Here is a 22266-nt window from a genome sequence, read left to right as displayed (position 1 = left end):
GCAAAAATAGTGACATAGTTTCTGTAGGACAGTAATTTAACTGCAAAATAGCATGGGTGCTTGACAACCTATCAAGTCCCCTAATGCAAAATGATGCAAGGCAGCAAGACTGACTCAGAACGACTGGAATATGTTTGCAGTCTGCATTTATAAATCAAATGGCAGATATTTGTCAGCCTTTGCTAATCTAAGAGTGACTGCAGTCAGTCCAACTCAAATCGTTACTGCTTGGCCCTGTTCAAATGGCAGAGGAGATCTAAAGTGGTCACCCACAGGTTGAGGGTGTTACACATTAAACCACTGGTGGCTTGTGACCATAACTACTTGCAGTCCAACAGCAAACAAATTCAGTGCAATCAAACTGTTGCAAGAAGGTTGCCATCCTACTTTTACTCATGTGTGACTGAGCCATAAGACAGACATTATAATCTGTTCTGTATTGGACTTTTTAAATATATTTTTAAATACATTAATAAAATTCCTACACTGGGTTGCAAGAATGGGTTCTTAAGAAGGTCTACACCGAGTCAGTAGTATATAATATAACGAACAAGCAGTCTGATTTGATGCCTCTAAATAAAGTTCTGAGAAGTGAAGTATTAAAAGCACTTTAAAGTCACAAACATTAGCGTCCAGAGGGCTCTTACAATTAATGAAAAAAAGCAAACAAGAATCAGCCCTATCGAGGAATCGGATCGTCTTCACGAGGGGCAACGCTTCAGCTTTAATTAGGCTTAAAAGTAGCAATTTAAATACTTAAATAGATAGAAAATTTTTGCTGTATTTTAACACAAACTGTACACATCTGGTATCAATACATATAAAAATTACAAGTGCAGTTATTTTAGAAAGGAAACCCTTTGATAAGTCATTATCAAAAATACGTAGCATTAGTAGCACTTTTTGTTCTTGTTTTCTAGTAAACTTTACAATGCTACATTACACTCCAAAAAGAAAATGAGATTTTTCTTCTTCAAGTCCAACTTCACTGCAGCCGTGATACAGAAGTCAATGACCACTACTATAATCTTCTGATGCTGGATCCACCTTTTTTCTTGCCTCCTTATCCATTCTTCTTTGTAAAGCACTTCCTCTTCACCATCCACTTGCTCCTCAGTCCATCATACACTGGCTACTCGGCTCTCTCCTCTTTAAAATTTAGTCAACTTTTTCTACTTTGCCAATGATCTTCTCCTCAAAGATGGGCAGGATAGCGTCATCTTCACGTACCTCTTCAAACACCACCCCACAGTCAAACTCATCGCTTACCTTCTTGAAATAATACCTAAAAAGAGAAAAAAATAATAATACAAGGTCAACTTGACTTTCTTTGATACCAGAAGACACCCCACATGTTACCCAGTAGCACCGTGAGTCTCACCTGTAATTTCCTTTCTTTGTTAGCAGTTCTTTGAACTGGCCCAGCGTGACAACCCTCCCTTTGACAGAAGTCCTGTAAGGTATCAGCTCCTCACAGAAGTAGTACGCCACAGTAATGTTTTCACATGGCTGCTTTTTAGTAGCTTTGTGTCTGAAAAGAGTAAAGAGAGGATTTTTTTTTAGAACATTTGAAGTTCTCTCATGTCCAAAGCTATGTAAAACATTTTTCACTTAAAAGACACACAGAGGGAAAAAAGTCTACTTTGAATAGAGTTTGCTGAGACTTAGAGTAGTGACAATTGTAAGTTACTCAAAAAAATCACAGCAATAGATGGAAGAACAGGGGAAAAAAAGACTAATTGAATTCATGGACTGGAAAGGAGGTTTACATTTTTGCTACAAACTTGATCAATTGTATAACTTGATTCAAGTTACGGAAAGTTTCAGATATAAACTGATTTTTGTCCGCAATTTATAGCCTGTGATTTCATGATGAATCAAGGCCAATAATCACAACTGAGAGATGTCAATGAATAAGCAGCTATCATTAGTCAACACGTTACTGTAGGAGTGCATTTACATAGCATCGCATCCATCTGGCCTCTAACAGATGGCAAAATGCAGGTGGCCGTTTTTCCATCGATCTAAACACACAGCTTTCATTATAGGATACATACATTGGTTTTGATGCATTCGTATTAATACGTCTCTGCCGCATGATTTTCTCTTTTCTGCAAGAACTGCGGATGCAAATTAAGCCTGATATTCACAATTTGCTTCCAAAATCCTCATCCTTGTGAGTCACAGCTGGTCATGCAAACACGACACGCATGCTTTTGGATTCAGTGTCACATTTACCAAAGATGTCATTATCCACCTCAAACATGCTCCCTCAAGTAAACATCCATAAATCTAGTTAGAAATCACAGAAAGATTAGAGAGAAGATACTTATGACTCCAGAATTTCTGTGAGAACCTAGCCTTTAAGCTTCTTTAATAAGACACTTCAAATAATCTAATACCAGTACACAGCACAGAGAGCATAAAAGCTTCCGAGTCTCAAAAATGAAGAAAATCTAATCTGTAGAAATCTGAGGTAAAACTGCTCTCAGCTCTGACCTCAGTAAACACTTTCCTGATGAGTTTAGAGCAGCGGTGTCAAACATATGGCCCGTGGGCCGGATATAATTGTATCAGGCGAGTGAGATAATTTCATATGTCAATTATTAATGGCCCATTGGTATGTGCGAGCCGAATCTTCAGCCCTGCTGAGAATCCAGGAAGGAGTGGGACTTTATTTTGATGGGCACACCATCCGGCCAATCACATGCAAACCTTTATGTGAAACAAGAAAGGGGGGCAGACGTTCTGAAGCCAGCCAGTATAGGCATACAGGCCAGGTACACAGAAGCAAACTCAAAAGTGTCGGGAAGAAGTGAAGAAAGGAGCAAAATGTAAAATGAGCATCATGAAGCCATTTATAATTCTTATAATTCTTAACTTGTTTGATCTGCTGCTCACCACAAACAAGCACAAGCAGACATTTTGGACTTTTAACTGTATTTTCATATTTTTTGCAGCTTTTCCTATTGATAAAACCCTCCCTTGTAGCCATTCATACTACACAAAGTAATTAAACAATAAATAATCAAATGACAGAATAGTTTCTGCTTTTCACTTTCTACTGTAGACATTTTTTTACGACTACAGCTGAAAAAAAGGACAGTCTGGGCAATGAGCTAACAGAACTTGTTTTGTAATTTTACACATTTATTTCTTACAATTTAAGTCCAAAGAGTCAAGACAGATTTCTTTCTTTGTCGCAGGAGCCTTTTCGTTATCGTGTAGAAAAACGGACATGGAATTTCTTTACACTGACAGGAAGGCGGAGTTTCACTCGTCCGGCCCACTTAAGATCAAAGTGGGCTGTATGTGTCCCGCAATGTAAAATGAGTTTGACACCTCAGGTTTAGAGGCTCCGTCATTTTGGGTCACAGTGAATAAAGTTCATTTTGTAAAATACGGCCCATCTAAAAGGACTGGTGGATTCTCCAGTTTATGCTCATGTGCTAATGAATCGTGAATAACAAGTTCAGTTTCAAAATATTAAGACGGTGATGACAAAAACGCTTTCGAAGAAAATAAGTGACAACAGTGGCTACGCCCAGCTTTTATACTGCCAGTGATGCAGGGTTTCCAGTATACGCCCCAGCCCACAGCTGTCTCACCAAAAGTATCAGAAATTCTATATTTATAATTTAGATTTATGTATAATTATAATTCCTAAATACTATTATTATTATTATCCTATTGTCCTTCATATTTTCTGTATTCCAATTTTGCTGTCATCTTTAAGTAATTTTTTTAGAGGTGCGTACTCGAGTTACGGAAAGGTCCGGTCAGTAAACGAATGCCAGACCTCGCAAATCTAACAGGAGGATTCAGGAGGTGGTGTCACGTAATCTTTCTTTCATCTGCAGTTCTCATGCTCTTCCTCATCTGGTAGGCAGCTATCAGGCAGTCAGACATCAAACAGAAATACATGTTTCTCAAATAACATCAAAAACAGATCCTTTTTGTAACACTCTAGCTAGTCTGCCGCTCCGGGAACAGAGAAAACATACACTCCTACTTCCTCTGTGACCTAATTTTTTTTTTGGTCTTCACAGAAACTAATCACCAAGTAATCTGATGATCTCAGCCTTCAAGTCTGATCAATTTATTTGTGAGCAGTTGAGGAAATGATAAACCTTAGATCATGAAAATATTCTGCCACATACAGTTAACAGTAAAACCATTGTTATTAAATCAGTAATAATCCTGCAAAAGGGCAGTACTGCAGGAAAGTGCTATTTGTCCATTATTTTCCACTGACTTAACATGTCGCACACAATGTTAAAAGCTATTTGTGGAACACAGTGGACGTACTCGGGCTCGGAGAGCTTGCTGAGCTGAGGGAACTGTACGGGCCTGACTGCTGTGCGATCCCTCTGGATCACCTCCAGCACATACCTGAGAGACCAAAAAACCCCGGTGGTTAGACACAGACCAGCTTAAAAAAAAAAAAAAGAGGCACACGGGCTAAAGATTTTCACTAGATAACAGGGAAAGGGCTGGCTTTCTCTTTTGTGGCTTAACTAATATATATAAATTACAGTCTGTGACATGCAAACCCTTTTCAAACCGTTTACACAAGCTTGTCTGTGCCTTTTAAATCTCTTTGTATTTCACAATATATTTGAGATTTCTATCTGCTGACAGCCAGCAATGACTTAGCTCCCAGAGCTGAAGAGGGGAGCAATTGTCACAAGTACGACAGAGCAGGGTACAGATATGGCAGAATATTATATTCTTTGGAAAAACTGAAGAACTAAACAAGTGGACATGAGTCATATCTGTTCTTTTACCTTTGCTTAGGCTGCAATGTTCCGGACTTCATCTTCTCCTCCTCGAGTCGCCGGCAAACCTCCTCCAGCTGAATGAGGGGGCTGGGAGCTGGGTTGGGCGGCATGGTGGGATCCTGGATGAAAGGGTGAGACGGCTGCACACTGTTCCGCAGCTGACCACTGATGCACGGATGCATCGACCCCGTTGAGCCGAGGCGGGATCCCTCATGTCCAACAGTCCTTTTGGACCCAGTGGTGCTCCTATGATAAAAAACATATCAGCAATTTATTTAATAAAATAAAGAAACATGCTTATTTTAGCATATTTTAGCTTTACTTGTGCACTGGTGACGTAGTGGCATGAGCACATGTCTAAAATGTTTTAGTTTTATTTAATTTAAAAAAAGGAAAAAAAATTATGTTTTCTAATAAAAGGTAATCACTGACCCATATGGGCTTCTCTTATGCTGAACCATTTCTTTCTGTCCTTCCATCAGCCACAAAAGGATCTTCTGGTTTTTCTCCATCTCCTCTCCAGGCCCCGGCATGTCATAAGGCCGCAATTCCTCACCTCTCTTTGATGCTCTTTTACACTGTGTGCCACCTCTGCCGCTGCAAAATAGAAAATAAATAACTGATAAGTAGAAAACAACAGGTATTTTTCATGTGTGAATTCAGTTTTTCTTAGTTTGTTCCTTACATGTACCCTGCATAGTCCATGGGGTTGGATCCCATGCCGTCTGCATAGCTGCGAGACTTTGATCCGTAATGACTTGACTCGGTGCTCCAGGGAAAGCTCCCATGCACATGCGTGACTAAATCAGCCTCCACCTGCTCTTTGGGCTTGCCCACGCTTGTGTGGTGGCCATGGTGTTTGTGGTGGTACAAGTGGCTAGTTTCTCCCTTGAAACCGTGCCTGGATGCATGTTTACCCTGGCCTGGCATCCCAATCCCTTTTATCCCTGGGAAACCGTCTGGTGAGCGCGACTTCGGAGAATGACGGCCGGTTCCCGGCGACTGGCAGCCCGGGGTCTTCATGACTCGCTGCACGTGGTCGTCCAAGATGCTCTCTGGGTTTTCTTCATGAGCATCTCCGACAAAAGGAGCGCTGTAGGTGTTGTCAGCATAGCGAGGGTTGTAATTCTGTGAATAAGCACCAGGGGGGAACCTGTGACTGGATAATGATGTTGCTGTGGCCATCATGACTTCGTCAGCCTCCTCTTCCTTTAGCACAAACACATATACGCACAATGTAAAAGATAAAACCTTGAAATAAAAATCTAAATAAAGATAAACACAACATATAACACAAAGAAAACACAAAAAAGGCTAACCTAATTTATAAATAATGTATATATACTCGTAGCATGGATTACAATGAATGTTTAAATCATATAGCAAAGAAATACAAAATATGTAAATGTGCATTTTATTTATTCACCAGCTGTGTTCCATGTGCACTATCAGCACAACTGATGCTATTCCACCAGGCTGCAGCTGCAGTACTTATTTCAACCTGAAGATGGCAGGTTTAACCTTAAGTTGAAATGTGTGTTCTCCTTCTTAATGCAGCAGTTTGGAGACAATCTATGAATACAACCGTTTCAGCATCCAAATAGCATATTTCTGTGGCTTCGTGTCATGACAAGCAGAATTGCTACAGCTCGAGCGCTGACTGACTGGGACAAAACTCTCTGACAGACTCGTCTCCAGGGGGATTTAAAGGGTGGGGTGCTGCAGGCTTTCATAATAGGTTTTGATAAGCAGGCACTGTAGGAAGTGCAGGACGTGCAATGTTAAACGGAAAGATTGAACGGAGAATGCCGGTCAAGAACTGCATGGTCATGTTGTTATTCCTATATGGCCCAGGATCTCACGCCTCTGTTAACAGAAATACTTTATTCTAAATGAAATACTGACATAACAAACCATCATAAAACATTACTAGATTTTTTTAATGTAAACTTCTAGGAGTGTAATGTCTCTAGAAATCCACACTTGAGCTCGAGCATTTTTATTTGATACTCGTGGTTGAAAAAATAAATCCCTATCAGAGATTACCGATCATGACAGGATCACGAATGATATATAATTTCCCCTCTTCTAACTTGTTTCCACATAATCCTTGATGTGAATGATATTTTAGCTTAGCACTAGCATGCTTCACTACTATACAATAAGGCCCCGTGGCTATTTAAACGAAGCAGCATTAAGCAAAGGGCAGATTTACATGAGCACTTTAAAACTATTTCTCCACCTATCCAAACACATGTTGTTTACACCAAACCAAAATGAGCACCTATTTACAACAACGGCTCTTGACTTGTGGTTAAAACTGATGACACAGTCATCATGTAATCCTACTGCCCCCTGTAATCTCAACAGTCATGCCAGTAGGTTGTCCAGGGTGACAGTAAAGACCTTAAGCATTCAGTTTTACCCTGATAATAATATATTCATCATAATTTCCCGGGGAAATTTGGATAAAGAGAAAACATTTTATTGTAGGTGGAGAAATGAGCACCATACGCCTTTTATTTTGCCTCCTGTATAAAGGTGGGAACATTTTGGCAGAGAAAGAAGGTAAAGGAGAGAATATGTATATATGGAAAGACAGATTTTACTTTTCATTTTTAACCAGCACAAGCTCAAACCTTTCATGCCAGCTATGTCAATAATTAAATCAACCTTCAATAGATCTCCACTTGTAAACATGCCAAACCATCTTTTGAGCGCTGCCTCTGTGCTCGCCATCCTCTTACTCCAACTGTGTGAAAAGGAAACTCGGCCTGTTCATACACGCAGTTAACTTTCTCATGCCCACGGCTTTCTTAGATGCAGCTGTATTGCAAAATATGACCCATGCAGCCAAGTATTTTTTGGCAAGTTTTTAAGTAATTGATGTTTCTTTACATCTCCGCGTTCCATCCGGATATCTGCGCTAGCCGAGCCCACAAAATCCACACAGAACAATGAAGAAGAGACGAGCAGATATTTCGAGGAATCAATGAGAGCCCTGCTCACAATCTTTTGCCGATAATTTGCTTACTCCGTACAATAATTACATTATGTGAAGTCCTAATCAAATTTTGTGCAGAATGCATGACGGAGCTGTGGAAAGCTGAAAAGTTGCATTGTCATGGAATCAGATTTTGGATTTTTTAACAAGATGGCACACCCTTAAAAATCTAATTTTATGCTACAGACACCATAACTATATCACATTTTACTGCTTCTGATATCCTCATTTACAAGCTAAAACCCAAGCTCACATTTCCAAAGTATTACTTGATGAATGGCGTCCTCGCCTCCCGTTTCCACAGGCCAAACCTTCAGCTGCGTGATGGCACCTTCTTTCCTTTCATAGCTACCCACATAAATTGCCTGCCTTGAGACTTAATACTTGGCACCGTACACTGAGGGAGATTTCATTTGTGGTTTCAGGAACCATTTCATCAACATTCAAGTGACATCAAACAGGCGGCTCACTGTTCCAGGCTTACAAGTGGCGGAATGTGCAGGTGCTCCATCTGATTCACAGACAAAGCCAGATTGCTGACAGGCCAAGGACAGAATTCTCCAAGTGATTCATAATGTTTTTTATTCCCTATTCAAATGGTTGGCCTCATTAATTTCATTAAGGCCAGGTGGATTTAAGTCTCCTTTGTTACTGAAGACTTAAAGCTCAACGGCCGAGCACACACCTCACAGTCTGGCTCAGAAATAAGCATCGGTAGAATCTACTGTTACACTTCAACCAGCAATCTGCTTTTCAATAAGCTTTCACAATCTATTCAAGTATTCTTTTATTAAAGTAAACCAAACTTAGTAAATTGGGAAAACAGAGCTCTTTGATTTTACCATTTGCACTGTGAGGACTTTAAATGTGATCTTTAAAACCAGCCCTTCATGTTGCAATCACAAACAGTCTCTGACTCAAGCTTTGCAAATGAAAAAAATGTTTTAAGTTTAGTTCTTTAGGTCACTGTACTGCATTTTTCATTATTAGCTGACATATTACTGATGATATAGCAAATAAAAAAGAATTGTTCCTTTGCCCCAAAGCATTTTTAACTTTAGGAACTCATACTTTAATTTCCCCTATCCCCTCATCACTAAAATTCTTCAGTTGTGTTACACAGTAGTAGCAATATTCAGCTCCTAACACTTCCTCACATGACTTGAATGTGTAACCAGTAGCTCTGCACTGTTGAGACTATATTAGAGGTCATTCAGTGAACACGTGATTCCATTGAGCCTGAACCTCTGTAGAAACCGCTAAAGGATGCTTCTTATTCATATAAATTAGGCAGAATTAACAAAATACAGCTTCTGATTGTTCTTTCAATAGTATACGCTTCTTCAGAAAACAGAGAGAACATACCAACTGTACTCTCTTCAGTCGTTCCTCTAGTTTCTCCTGAGCCTCCCTCTCTTTCAGTACGCCCTCCAGTCTCCTGATCAGCTCTGCAGCAAACCTTTCTGGCTCCACGTGTATATCCTTTGGAATCCGGTTTGGGCGCTGGAGAAAGAAATGTCAAAATGTAAGCACTGCTGCATTACTGTCAAAGCCACTTCAGCAGTCCCAGGATGTTTTCCCACCTTGGCCTCCAACATCCTTTCAGCAATCACATTAAAGTGCTTAAACATAAGCAGGAAGACATTAAACTAGATGGTGTTGAGTGTTAAAAACACCAAAGGGATAATAAATTTAAGTATTAGCAAATGTGCCACAACTTTACCACTAAATATCACTAAAGCTGATGGGCTTTTTTTCAGTATGCTTCATTCACTGCTGTAAAATACTCTTAACCTTGCAAGTCTGAGTATTTGCTCAAGACTGATTGGTGTGAACCATGAAAAACCTTAAAATAAGTATTAACAGTAATTATTTCTGAAGATGTGGGTTTGCTCCCCAGCAGTAGGGACTCACCAGTTTGGTATCTGAATCATTTAGTCTTCAATTCAGTTAATAATATTTCATTGACAAGTGTCTTGCCATATTGTACAAAGAACTTTTACAGAAGAATATCAGGGCAGCACAACCTTAGGAGAGGTTGACTAATGGAAAAAGACAATGACAGAAAGAACATAAGTATGAATGACAAGACGTTAATCTTATTGAAGTTTTAAGGCATGAACTAAAAATATTAATGATAATTTTAATGAGCTAAAACTGTTTTGTTGGAATAAAATGGCACAAAATTATTGTTTGTGCTGCTTAAGGAGGTTCTCTGACATAAAAGTAAGATAAGATAACTCTTAATTGTCATTGCACAGTCATACCTCGTACAATAACACAACGAAATTGGAAAACTGTCCCATGTCGGCACTAAACACAAAAAAAAAAACACAACACAGTAAACCTTAAAGTGCAAAAAAAAGATATGAATAATAAATTAAAGAATGAATGTTCATTGTGCATTATTGCCCCCCCCACAAAAATAGCTAATCAGGTCAGCTGTTAGCACTGATTAGGGCTATTGCCCCGTTGTAAAAACAACAGGGCAATGTAGTTCATATATTTAACTAACATAAAGATCAAATCACATTTTCTCATAAACACAGTTATCTTAGAAATACATCACTTACATTATTTTACTTACTTACATTATAATACATATATTTGATAAAGGTGTCTTTCTTTGTGAGGACATAAAGAGATTTAGACCAGATTTAATAACGGCCTCATTCTACAGATATGTGACAAATTCAATTTAAAGCAGGAATGCTTGGTCCCTACAGTGAGGGGGATCCACCAGAGCTGTTATGCTGTGGGAGCATTTTTCTGGCATAGCTGGGCCCAACTAGACCCCTGCTTTTCCGGGTGTTCGTCTTTCATGTCTGTCATGATGGAAGTAGTCTGCTGAATTGAAAGACAGTCATGCGTAGGTCTTGTGGGGGTTGGGATGAGTATCAAAATGATGTAAAACATATTCTACTGCTTTTACCATAGGCATATTTAAACCTTGTTAACCGACTGCAGATTTAACACACCACAGTCACAAAAACTCTAAATGGAGGCTTTGGGAGAACTGTCCAGTAGAGTTCCTGGGACCTCGAGAATTAACACCAATGAGCACTAAAGCTGTTGTGCCAGCATTCATTAGCCCAACACCTTAGAAAGACAGTTAATGTTGTTTTTTGTTCTTTTAAATAAGGTTTTAAATAATATTAAGTACTGCATGATTTCCTTCCACTTTTCCACCACTTTAATTTATTTCCTTGTTTGATTGCTTTTTTAGTGTACCTACCTTTAAGTATTTGTATGTTAATATAATTACATTGTCATTTCAAATAAAATAAATTCTACTGAAATTCTACTTAATTACACAGGAACTGCAACTTTAGTCTTGGGATTTTTTGTAAAGTGTACAATTTCTTCTCCTGTCAGTGTATGCAATTACACTGCAATCTTACCTATTCAAACTGTGCCCCCGATTTGAATCCAGTAAGTGCAAAAATAACTTGACAAGAGACTCTTCTTTAAACATATTTAAAACATAATCTCTGTTTTTTCTTATTAAAAAAAAACTGAAGAGTAATTTGTTAGGGGTAGAGATTTGGGCTCTTCTATATAGTCAATTCTTACATCTTAATGAGAGGCTGGATGAGGCATTTTAATTTGACGCTTTACTCCAAGGCCTAATTAGAGCTCGAGTTTCCTACCAAGAGAGAGCAGGAGCTGCAGAGGGAGGCATCAGGCTGTCACAGGGAAAGGTTCATGTCTACTAGGCTTCAAGCGCACGCAGCTTAGGAAAGCATCAAGCTGCTGCATTTAGACAGACTACTCTTTCACCATCAGCTATTCTTATACTCCATCACAGGACCCCGCGACACAGCAGAGCTTAAATATGCACATCTCCAATGGCGGAGCAGAAAAAAATAAGCCAGGAACCGACAGCTAAAGGTGTCGAGGCAGAAATGGAGAGAAAAGGGAAATAACCCATGAATAACTCACTGGAATATGAGGTAGTGGCACTAGCCCATTTGCTCTGGCACTTTCATGCATCTCGCGGCGATGCTGCTTGCGGTATCTGTAGGGTGGAACCCCGTCTCTGGAATTAAACAAAGACATTTTCATAAAACATGCTCATGAATAAACAACAGAGGCAGCTTTGAAGTTGAAAGCTTTTCACAGAATTTGTTCCTAAAATGAACACCTAGATAGTGATTAATTCGTAAAGCAGGACAGGTATGCTCACAGGCTAATAGTGTCCCTTCTGCACAAGCGGCGTTGCACATTATGGTCACATATCACATGCAGAAGAGTGTAATTTTATATGATATTACTCATTCTGGGGTTTTTTTCCTGTTCTCGAAGTCCTGGATCAGTTAGCTGATAACAGCCTCTAATCCATTCAGCTTCAAAAACATTTTTGTGCAGTTGTGCATGCTTTGAAGCTTCGTTGGCTGAATTCCCCAGTGTCATATCTGCAACTAAAAGTCTTTATTTTGCATATCTTCATTCAAAAGCACACAACTGGCAATGACTTAAAAACACTGAAATCTAAGTTGCACTAAAATATAAACTATACCCACATATAATAGGATCCTGTCTATTTTATTGGTGAAGGTAAAACTGTCATTCCCCTAAAAGTTGTAACCTGCATAGCCTGTTTTAACTGGTACAACTGTGTGTGAAATGTTTGGATGATTGGATGAAGCCAAAATACATACACACTGCTGTCTGTAAGGGAAATGGTGTCTGCGTCACTGGACATGCTCTGTTGCTCACTGTCATTGGCGCTGGTGGCAGGAGCCATAACATGGCCAGTGTTGACGTAGTACGGGTTGATTGTCTCCCGACATGGTGCATGCCTGGAAAAATGAGGGGAAAAAAAGAAAGAAGAAAAAAACAAAAAACAGGACATGGTGACAAAAGGGTAACAAACAGAAGTAGACCGAGATATGAAAGGCATCCTCAAGTTTTTTGGATGATTTCTAAGGTAGTTAACATACCAACATAAACAAGATTAGAAATGCTACATCTTGTAAAACACCAGCCTTCAGGCCAAGAATCAGTTGAACTGAGTGCATTAATGAGAAGTCAGTTTTGTTTTGTTTTTTGTGCAGTATAGGCAGCAGTGTGCTGTCTTCACAACTTTGAAGCAAAGAATAAAGGAGCAGAGGACATACAATTTGCATATAAAAACAAATCAATACATGAATGAATATTTGTTGATTGATTGATATTTTATCTTGCTTTTTTTTAAACTGAGTTTGCCTCAAAGTAAGGATGAAGTAAGCAGGATGGATAAACTCTATGTCACTACATTCTGGAGTTTATTTGTTCCTGCTATTTATTTTCTGTAACATACTCATTTAAATGTTTTCCATCTGTCAGAAAGCTCTACTATTATAACAGAACCTGCAGCTCTTGTAGCTGGATGAAGATTTCTATCTTCAACCACAGGAATGAGGATAGGAGAACATGAGAGTCCTTCGATTTAATTCTTCATATTTGCTTAATTTTTTGCCATTGTTGGCATAAGTGAGATTGGATTTAAGTTCATATAGGCCCACCAATTATACACAACTTAGGTCATTTGCAAATACTATACAGTGTTTTCCCAAGTTTGACAGTGAGCCTAATGCTAGTTTATATCAATCCCCTGACCCCTCCTGACCCCTCGCGCCACCTGACTGCCAGTGATTCACATCTGAAAAATGTCTGGCACAAGGAAGCAGAGGCTTCAAAGGCCATAAACAGCCATTAACTGCGAGTTATGAGTGACTCCGTTTGTTCATACAGTGTAAAAGGTTTTTATCTTTTTTATTTATTTTTTTGCTGCTGTAATATCCTGTCACTCGCACTTCTATCTCTTTGGCATGGCTTACACAAACAGGCTCTCAACCAGAGTAAAGTAAGAGCAACAGAGAGCAAGAAAGGCTAGCAACAGCATTTTTGATAGCATTTCAGCATGTAAAATACTCAAATGCCCTGTGTGCCCTGTGGCTCAAATCAGAGTCACAGGGCATTGGGGCCTATTCCAGCTGTCATAGGGCAAAAGGCAGGGTACAACCTGGACAGACCACCAGTCCACAGCAGGAACACAGAGATGACCATTCACGCTCACATTCACACCTACGGACAATTATAGGATCACCTTACGTGCATGCTTTTGGATAGTCGGGGGAAGCTGGAGTACTTTGGGAGAACATGTAAACTCCAGATGGCCTGATCAGGGATCTTATTGCTCTGAGGCAACAGTGCTGACTGCTGCACCATCATGCCATACTCTTCAAATTCAATACCAGAGTATTGGACAGTCAAATGTCAGACACATCCAGATGCAATTCTTCCTCATAGATTTAATGAAATTTAGGGAAACTTCTTTTAAAACCTTTTACATTTTTAGAAAACATTTCTATAAATGTTTTTCTGTAACTGTGAGACACCTGCTGCTGCCTATCTTGGCCAGGTCTCCCTTGAGAGTTAAGAGTTTCCTTGTTAAGAGCCAGAGTTCAAAACAAAATCACTGCACTCAACTTCATTAACATTTAGCTTATAAATATGTTATAATTATGAATAATTAGAACGCCAGGTTAGCAAAGGGCTAGTACAAGTATAAAAATTGCATTCTATCAAAACCTTTAAACTGGTAATTGTGGAGTATGTGGTAACAGTTTTGATACAACTGAAAGAAGAAAAGGTGTTATCTGTTTACTGGTTTCTTAACCCACCACCTCTGTTCAATGATAGTCATTCACTGGGTACATAGATGCTTTCTTTAAGGCCAGATTTTCCCGGCCCAATTGTCGCTTTTCTCGCCACTGTAACATTGTCTCAAATTGCAGTATTCTCCTGAATGATAGGTGTTGCAACTCAGATAATACTGGCACATAAATACTGATATACAAGGAAAATAAGCCAAAACCAGAAGCAAAGATTTGACTTTTTGTTTTTTTGCAAAGTTTTCGCAAATTCACAAATTCTCAAGTTTTCAAAAAGTTGCAAAATCTTCCTCTGTATATCTGTAAGTCTTTGAGCTTCTGTGCTGGAATATCATTAAAGTGGCCGTAAAAAACCCGACACGATCGTACACTCGTGTCTTCAACCCAGCTTTGGCACCCGGTTTCAAAAACGGCGAGGTACACGACCTGACTGGCTGAAGCGCCACAAAGATTTTGGCATGCAACACACGAAGCTACGTCAAAATCAGCACACGACACCCGCGATAATGAGCGTAGGGCCATTAGTCGTATCGAACCATCTCTGTCACCGAACACTGAACACTCGTCTCTTCGATACATTCAGGCATAGCTCTCGAAACATGTGCATTTCAGCATTCTTTGCCAGCCAGGAAGAAAGCATGGGTGGCACTGGCAGTTCAAGATTTTAACTTGAAAAATGCAATACAGTATCTCAGTATCTCTATCTAACTTACACAATATAAAAATTGTGACTAATATTATTATTCCATGTGCAACTCAACTCTACTTAAGCCTGGTGATTGTTGTGGGGTGGCTTTTAATATTACTCAGAGGCAACAACAACTTTCATTGAAAATAACAAATATAGTGAAGTCGTGCCTTTGAAATATAACTTTAACTTTAATGAGAACATATCTGACTCGTTCACATTGCAAAAATCTCCCAAAACATTAACGCACTTAAAGGCTATTCTCTTTCAAGTCATCTGATTTCTTAAAGCTGTTCTGAAAGACTATTTAATGTCTCTTGTTGCCTGTCTCTGAAGAGATCTGACAAAACTGCTGTAAAATTTAGTTTCACAAAAACCCAATGGGTGATGCTTTAAAAATGAAATGCTTTTTTGTAATTCTGGCCAAATGCTTGATTGCTGAAATAATGATGTGGAAATAAGCTCACAAGTGTGTTTCAATCACAACTTAAAACCTCTTTATCAGTTGCCGTGTAGATTTTCACCAGCAAACGCCCGAAATGCCTGCGGCAGAAGCTTTTTTTGTTTTTTGTTCCTTTCTATATTTTGGATAAGATTTCAAACATTCATATCCTCCAACAGAGCCTTTTGCATTCTGCAATCTTCAGATATCAGCTAGTAAGAGTCTAGGTGCCCACAGTGAACGAATTTGGAAAGAAAGGGTAGTAGTCATGCTCACGCTATTTAACTGACCAAATGATTATCGGGATTTTTTCAGTCACAGATACATAGTACAGGGCTGTGTTCAATATTGCTGCAACAGAGAACTTTCTATCTGTAAGGTATTCTATGTTTGTCAGCTGATGTAAATTCCTGTCCCCACCATCATACCGCTGCTACTGCAGGAACAGAGGTCAAACATGGCAACATTTTTGTAGTCTGACAGTGATGCAAATTGAAAATTATACATAACAGCAAATTAGGCAATTGCGTTAAAGTCTTACAATGTAGCTATTTACGTTGTAGCAATAACCGAACAATGCTACAAGTGCTCCTTGTGAGATTTCAACAGTGACGCACACCAAACATGCTTCTGTTGGCCATTTTTACTGCAAGAGTCCTTAACCCTCCGCTGAAGCCGTAACCTTAGTTCACACTAAGTTTTAGAAGTTGACTTCCTATCAGCCCTTGTAACAAAGTTTCTGTTTCTAAGCTGCTTTTTTTTTTTAATTTAACAGGATTATAATTTCCTTTGCCTTTGAATCATCTAGATCCTGGTCTAAATACTCAGAACCTACCAAAGCCAATAAAATATCACTTCTTTCTGCCAGTCTCTCGACTGCTGTATGTTGGAAAGGTTCCATGCATAAAATATCACTGAGATCTACCCACATATATCCAGTACATTCTGTAATATAACCAACCTTAAACCAAAGTTTTCTTTCCCTTCATACAGCTCCAAGCTATTAATTATTTGCACTATTATGCATATTTAAAAATCAAGGAAAAGATTACCAACAACCTAAGGCCAGCCTATACAAAAAAAAAAAGAACAAGAAAGAAATCCAAGTGTTGCATCAGTGAAGATTTGTCTTGTTTGATTAATCAGACTTGGTCTTCCGGGGCATTTCCAGTTCACTCATGCAGACATTACCAAATATAACAGCACATAGCTATAGGTAATTTAATAAACCACCAGTTCTGTTCAGCTGTTAACAATGCAATCAGAAATATCAGCACTGGAATAAATACTGTGAACAACAAGAGCATGTGCAGGAGCATGACAGGCAAACACAAAACAGTACACCTCGACTCAACACTTGACTGGCGCTAAAAAGCCAAGACTTTGTAGACCTGGACATTGGTATGCAGCTGATGTGCTTCAGAATACAAAAAATGAACTTTGTCCCAATTCTACATAACACATTCCACTTTTTATTAGCATATTTTCTTTGACTTTAAGCTGCACTATTGACCATGTAATGTACTGAAAGCTTGTAGCAGATGTGTAAACTGAAAAAAGATCATATAGGATTGTGCATTCCAACATGTCATATTGTTGTGAAGATTTTAATATTTTTGTGAATTAAAATTCAAAAAGGATCCCTACTTTAAGGATCTATTAACAGCCCTGGCTAACAGTAAAAAAATGTTTGGGAGCTCTAGACTAAACAGTCAAACAGGATTTTTGCAATATTTTATTATGGAGCCCTCATATACAGAGGAAAGGGAAGGCAAAGATTACAAACTCCAGGGTCAATGATTTCAGGAGAACTCCTCCTTAAACAAAATCATTGTTTGACTCTTTCAATACAAAGTCTGTTCCAGTGCCTAAGCAAAACACATGATTATTAGAGCGCCCTCACAAGCACCACAGAGATTTCTGCTGCAACCTCCAAACAGTCGGTAATGCAGCCTTATTATCTTCTGAGATTTGTTCACCACCATAAGTGCAAATACTTAAAACTCTCTTCACACACAGTCTTTGCCATCTCCTGAGCTACACTCACAGTCACATCAGCCCAAGTGCTGGTGTGCAGTTTCAGGGCTTTTTTATTTTTCTAATTCAGCAGTTTTCAGAGGAATGCTGTGCAGCTAAAACTGAAGTGAAGCTTTTTCGATTGCTCAGAGGATTTACCTGTACTCGTGACTGTCCTGGAATCTTGTGCTGTTGGCAACTCGTTGCTGTGCCGTCTCCATCAGCAGCTTCTGAGTCAGACGGCTGCTTGGCGTGGGGTCGCACTCAGGCAGCTCCTCTGGTCCTTGGTCGCATCTCCATTCCTCATACTCCTTTAAAGGTGGTAAATAGCTCGATAGCCCCTTTCCATTGCCAGAAACCGAGCTCTGGTCACTGTACAACTTTGGGCTTTCACCCCCTGTCCGTGTGTATTCCAAATATAGGTCAGATTTAAGGAATAATGGATAGGTATTTTCCTCCATCATAGTCTGTATTTCAGTCTGAGCCTGATCAAACATGGCAGGATCAATGTGAAGCTTCATCACACAGTCTCTGATGAAGGACTTTGTAGCTGGTTTGATCTGTCTAGAGACAATCCCATTGTTGTCCAGGATGTATTTTTTATATATCAGCTTTGCCAGTTTCACCTTCTTCTCCTCAGTAACCTCACTGGCTTCAAGTTTCCGAAAACCACTGCAGGCAAACCAGAAGTCCAACATATCTGCACATTCCTCTTGCTTGAGGAACGTCCTAAACAGCAGGATGCCATCCTGGTCATCCAGGAGAGAATGAAGAGATTCCGCCCACTTTAAGTAGGGTGGTGTTGGCGAAGCGCTGCCCTCCGGCTCGTAACCCAGGTCCAAGTCAGATCGCCTGGGTGTAGCCACAGACGGCTCACATTTGAGGCTCTCATTCTTCGAGGAGAAGCTGAGGTTGCTGTGCTGGCGACCATCACTGCATATGAGCTCTCCTTCTTCACCGGGGACAGGAGGTCTGGGAGCATCCTCAGTGAAGCTGCCTCCTAGGTCTGCTAAGTAGCCCCGTTTGTCGCTTATGCTCATAGTCCCAGCATCCATATACCACGTCCCCGTAGAGCCCACACTGCACAACTATTCGATCCAGAGTTCTACTTATGCCACTGCAAAAGAACTGCAAGGAGGAAAATTTATAATGAGATGCAGCTTCAACACGTCATAGAAAGGCAGTCTTTTGCTACTCAGTGACAGGGCACTAACAGTGTAACATTGCTCTGAGGTTTTTACAATACAATTTATTCCACACTGAGAAATTCACAATCAATAGAATACCAATGTGGTTTTTGGGCTTTTTCTTTTGCCGGATTTTTTTAAAGCAGGTAAATAAATATCACTTATTTCTGTGTCAGCTTTTGAAAACTACTCTAAAGCCCTAAAGCACATTGATCTCACATTTGAGTCATGTCCAATAACACACCCACAGTAAAAATCAGTACAGCGGTACTTTATAATCAAAAAAGCATAAAGTGAAAGAAAAGCATTCATGCGCTAGGATCAGATATTCGACATTCAATCTGCAAACCTGAGCAGAAATCGAAATCTACAGCTATTAGGCCTTTAATATGCGCCGAAAGTCTAGAGGCGTATTTTTACTAGACAGCAGTATGAATACAGTGTAGCAAATGCATATCATTAGCTCACACATCTATTCCAGTTTCATTCAAATTAGTATTGGAAGGGTGAAAATTCACTTGGGGTTTACAAAATTAAATTGATAATGAAGCAGCCCAAGTCTATTTCCCACTAGCTGACATAGCAGTACTGCAAATGACACATTCTACATCCTTATGCCATATTCTCGTTTTATATGATACCCCCTGGTGTTAGGGAAGGACCTGGGATGGTGTATCAAATGATTTTAGGGATCAAGGACACATCTTAGTCTTTGTGTAATAACCAAGTGTGCTGCTTTTTTGCTGAGGAACGACACCGTAGAGCCCGGATCTCCACCTCTACGCAGTCCGGACTGCTTAGCTTATGGCTAAGCTTCCCAGATACTGTGTCAGGATTCAATTTAAGGTCTAATGCAGCCACAGCTGACCCTTTAAATTCACATATCCACAGCAGCTCCACTACATATCCACTACTTCTTGACAGCTGCAAGCAGATCCAAATCACGGGTAGAGAAGCTGAACGCAAATAGCCCTGACTTCAGCCTAAATCACTTCCCAATCGAAATCCCAGTGCAGCCTACTTGTTGACTAATAGGATTAAATATAAATGTTGCCAAATTATGATTTCAGAACAAATGACAGGTGGGTTTACTGTAGCAAGATCACCCTTCCCTTTAGGGCACACCCACTCTCTTGTCTGGTTCAGTACTGATACAAATCTTTTCTTTCTGATTGAACAAAGGCTGTATGAAGACAAAACTGGCAGCAGCGGCTCTGCTCGCTGCAGAGCCCTGGAGTGTGAGCAGCACGTGCACTGTGCATCAGGCCAGATGTGCTGGAATGAAAATTAGCCCTCCCCTCCAAGAAAACGAGCGTTTCAGGCCTATTAACGATGCTGGTAGGAATAAATCACCCGGGCAAACTGCTGCTACCTGTAAAGACGATGCATCCGCGTATTAATATATAAATGAACCTTCTGTGCTCTCAGGTGTGCGGCTCCGGCGGAGGTATATTTAGAAGGGATTCCATACAATTTCCGCCGGTCAGAGTCGAGTTAAAACAGGGGGGGAAATGACCCTTTTTTCTGAAACCGTGTCAGTTGGGTTGTTCCTTTGAAGTGAGCCTCTCATCACATCCATGTCTTGGCCTCTCCAGAATGAGCAGAACGACAGCGAGTGGGGGAGGGGAGCCAGAAACAAACTCCACACACACACACACACACACACACATAGAGGGAGAGAGCGAGCCAGGCCTATCAGCAGCCGACCGACAAGTGCACAACTTTGTCACACTAATAATATCTGTGGTGTACCCGCTAACAGCTGCTAAACTAAACACACAGCATAAGCACCCGTAAACATTTCCCCTACCGTCAGAGGACACAGAGGGAATCCCAGCAACCATTTCCGAACACATTTACAATCAGCAAAGCAAAGCGATGGTATATTCCCCCCCCCGATTACCGCAATCCCAATCTCTGAGCAAGGGGGGAGCCATTAAAAAAAGTGACATATACTTAACCGGTGAAAATCTTTCTGCTTGCGAGTGCATCGGGCTATCGGACCGACACGAGTCCCAGCCGACAGTGTCATTGTTGCGAATTGCAAGAGTTTAAAAATAACAAAGAAAGCAGCCCGCTCTCCGCCTCTCCATGGCTGTCTCTCACTGTCTGTATGGAGCTGAGGCTACAGGAGATGATGCACAGCGCCTCGCCTGTTCACTTCACAAACTGCCGGTGTTAAGCTTCGGTACATGTGGTACACCGATTTTTCCTCTCCACCCGCCTCCTCCTCCCCTCTCTCTCTCTTTCAAGTGGTGAAATACATGAAAATTCATGCATAATGCACAGAAATACGACATAACAACACATTTAAAAAGTCAACTGATTAACTGCTACACACATCAGCATCACTGTGCACATTAAGCTGAAAAGCCGTTTTTTTGTTGTTCACATCAGATCTACAGCCAGTATGATAACCTGTGATGTCAGCGTTGCCCTGATTTTTAATCCCTGGTATATATAAAGATTCAAAAATGCTCAAATGTTTACCTTAATGGGTTTGAGGAGCCTTATTTTGTCAGAGTGTGTCTTGCCAGGCAGAAACCATGACACAGACTCAGAATGTATCCACAAAAGACACTAAAGAACTTCTTCAGGGAATGAGTAGCACTTATCAGCAAGAGTAGACTACACTTCAGAGCAGGTTGGGCAACCACTTGTTTCGGAGTCAGAGAGTCTACAGGTTTCATTCCAACCACAGACTGCACTAGATGACTTTACTGATTATTCTACAAGAGCCGCTTTGATCAGTTAAAATCAGCAAAGGTTTACTCTTCCTGTTATGTGCTGCATTCAGGCGGCCTTTATCATAAACTTTTACCACCAGGAAGTTTCGCTAGAACATCTGATAAAGCAGACATCAAACGTACCGGTACATAACACATAATGATGAGGCCATCAGCTAAACTTTAACATACTAATAGTGTGAAAACAATGAATCTGGCTGGCCTCATTATTCATGACACAAAAAAATATGGTACATTTTCTGTGTAAATGCAATTTTTGCAAGTATTTTTAAAGCAACTGGGATAAAGAGATCTTGTTCGAGTGTCTTTATGAAGAAAACTGAAATGCATGAATTAACAAATATAATAAGCAGTTTGCAATAGCCAATGTGCAGCTGCTGACTGATTGTGTCATTTGAATTCCTCAGCTGTCACACTGTTTTACTGAGCCTAAGATGTAAAGCTAGTGGGACACTATAATAACATATTGTTTTTGATTAGTAAGTAATTACATGAAATCATTAAAAAAAAACTAGAGTAGGATAACAGGATACAGGTGTATACAACAAGAACACAAACATTTCACACTTTGTCTCAACGTATCACTCCAAACACCGGCTCAAACCTGGAAACCTTTCAAGTGTGAACTGTAGTTCTTACAATATTTATGCGGGCAACATAAAACATGAAAAAGGCCCAATGCACTGCAGCCTCCTCGAGGCAAAATTGATTTTGTGCAGAAGCAGTTTAAGCATTTTAAGTA

The 22266-nt window shown here is 40.0% G+C and overlaps 1 protein-coding gene across 2 annotated transcripts; it reads right to left on the bottom strand.

Annotated features, from left to right (window-relative positions):
• Window positions 1-999: 999 nt before the first annotated feature.
• axin1 (axin 1) lies at window positions 1000-20882 on the bottom strand. 2 transcript variants are annotated; one of them, XM_085352680.1, is made up of 10 exons: window positions 20739-20882; window positions 17750-18718; window positions 12447-12587; window positions 11728-11824; window positions 9151-9288; window positions 5467-5990; window positions 5214-5378; window positions 4788-5027; window positions 1382-1531; window positions 1000-1285 (listed from the first exon to the last, which is right to left on the bottom strand). In XM_085352680.1, the coding sequence occupies exons 2-10, from the start codon at window positions 18643-18645 to the stop codon at window positions 1159-1161; spliced, it is 2478 nt and encodes an 825-aa protein (XP_085208806.1). In that variant the 5' UTR covers window positions 18646-18718; window positions 20739-20882; the 3' UTR covers window positions 1000-1158. The 2 variants fall into 2 exon arrangements, with proteins under 2 accessions (XP_085208806.1, XP_085208807.1); XM_085352681.1 differs by having other exon boundaries at window positions 5473-5990.
• Window positions 20883-22266: the final 1384 nt, after the last annotated feature.

The sequence above is a fragment of the Diplotaxodon limnothrissa genome, linkage group LG4, assembly GCF_057381915.1.
Source record: "Diplotaxodon limnothrissa isolate DT_005_m linkage group LG4, D_limnothrissa_male_GT1.1, whole genome shotgun sequence".
Classification (NCBI taxonomy): Eukaryota; Metazoa; Chordata; class Actinopteri; order Cichliformes; family Cichlidae; genus Diplotaxodon; species Diplotaxodon limnothrissa.
This window is presented reverse-complemented; position numbering and strand designations above follow the sequence as displayed.

What these genes read in the sequence shown, in the direction of transcription:
- axin1 (XM_085352680.1), bottom strand. Translation starts at nt 18,645, where the DNA reads ATGGATGCTGGGACTATGAGCATAAGCGACAAACGGGGCTACTTAGCA. An exon ending in CAGGACAGTCACGAGTACAG is followed by an intron (nt 12,588 to 17,749) that starts GTAAATCCTCTG and finishes TCATTTTTCCAG; the next exon opens with GCATGCACCATGTCGGGAGA. An exon ending in GACTGAAGAGAGTACAGTTG is followed by an intron (nt 5,991 to 9,150) that starts GTATGTTCTCTC and finishes TTTGTGCTAAAG; the next exon opens with GAAGAGGAGGCTGACGAAGT.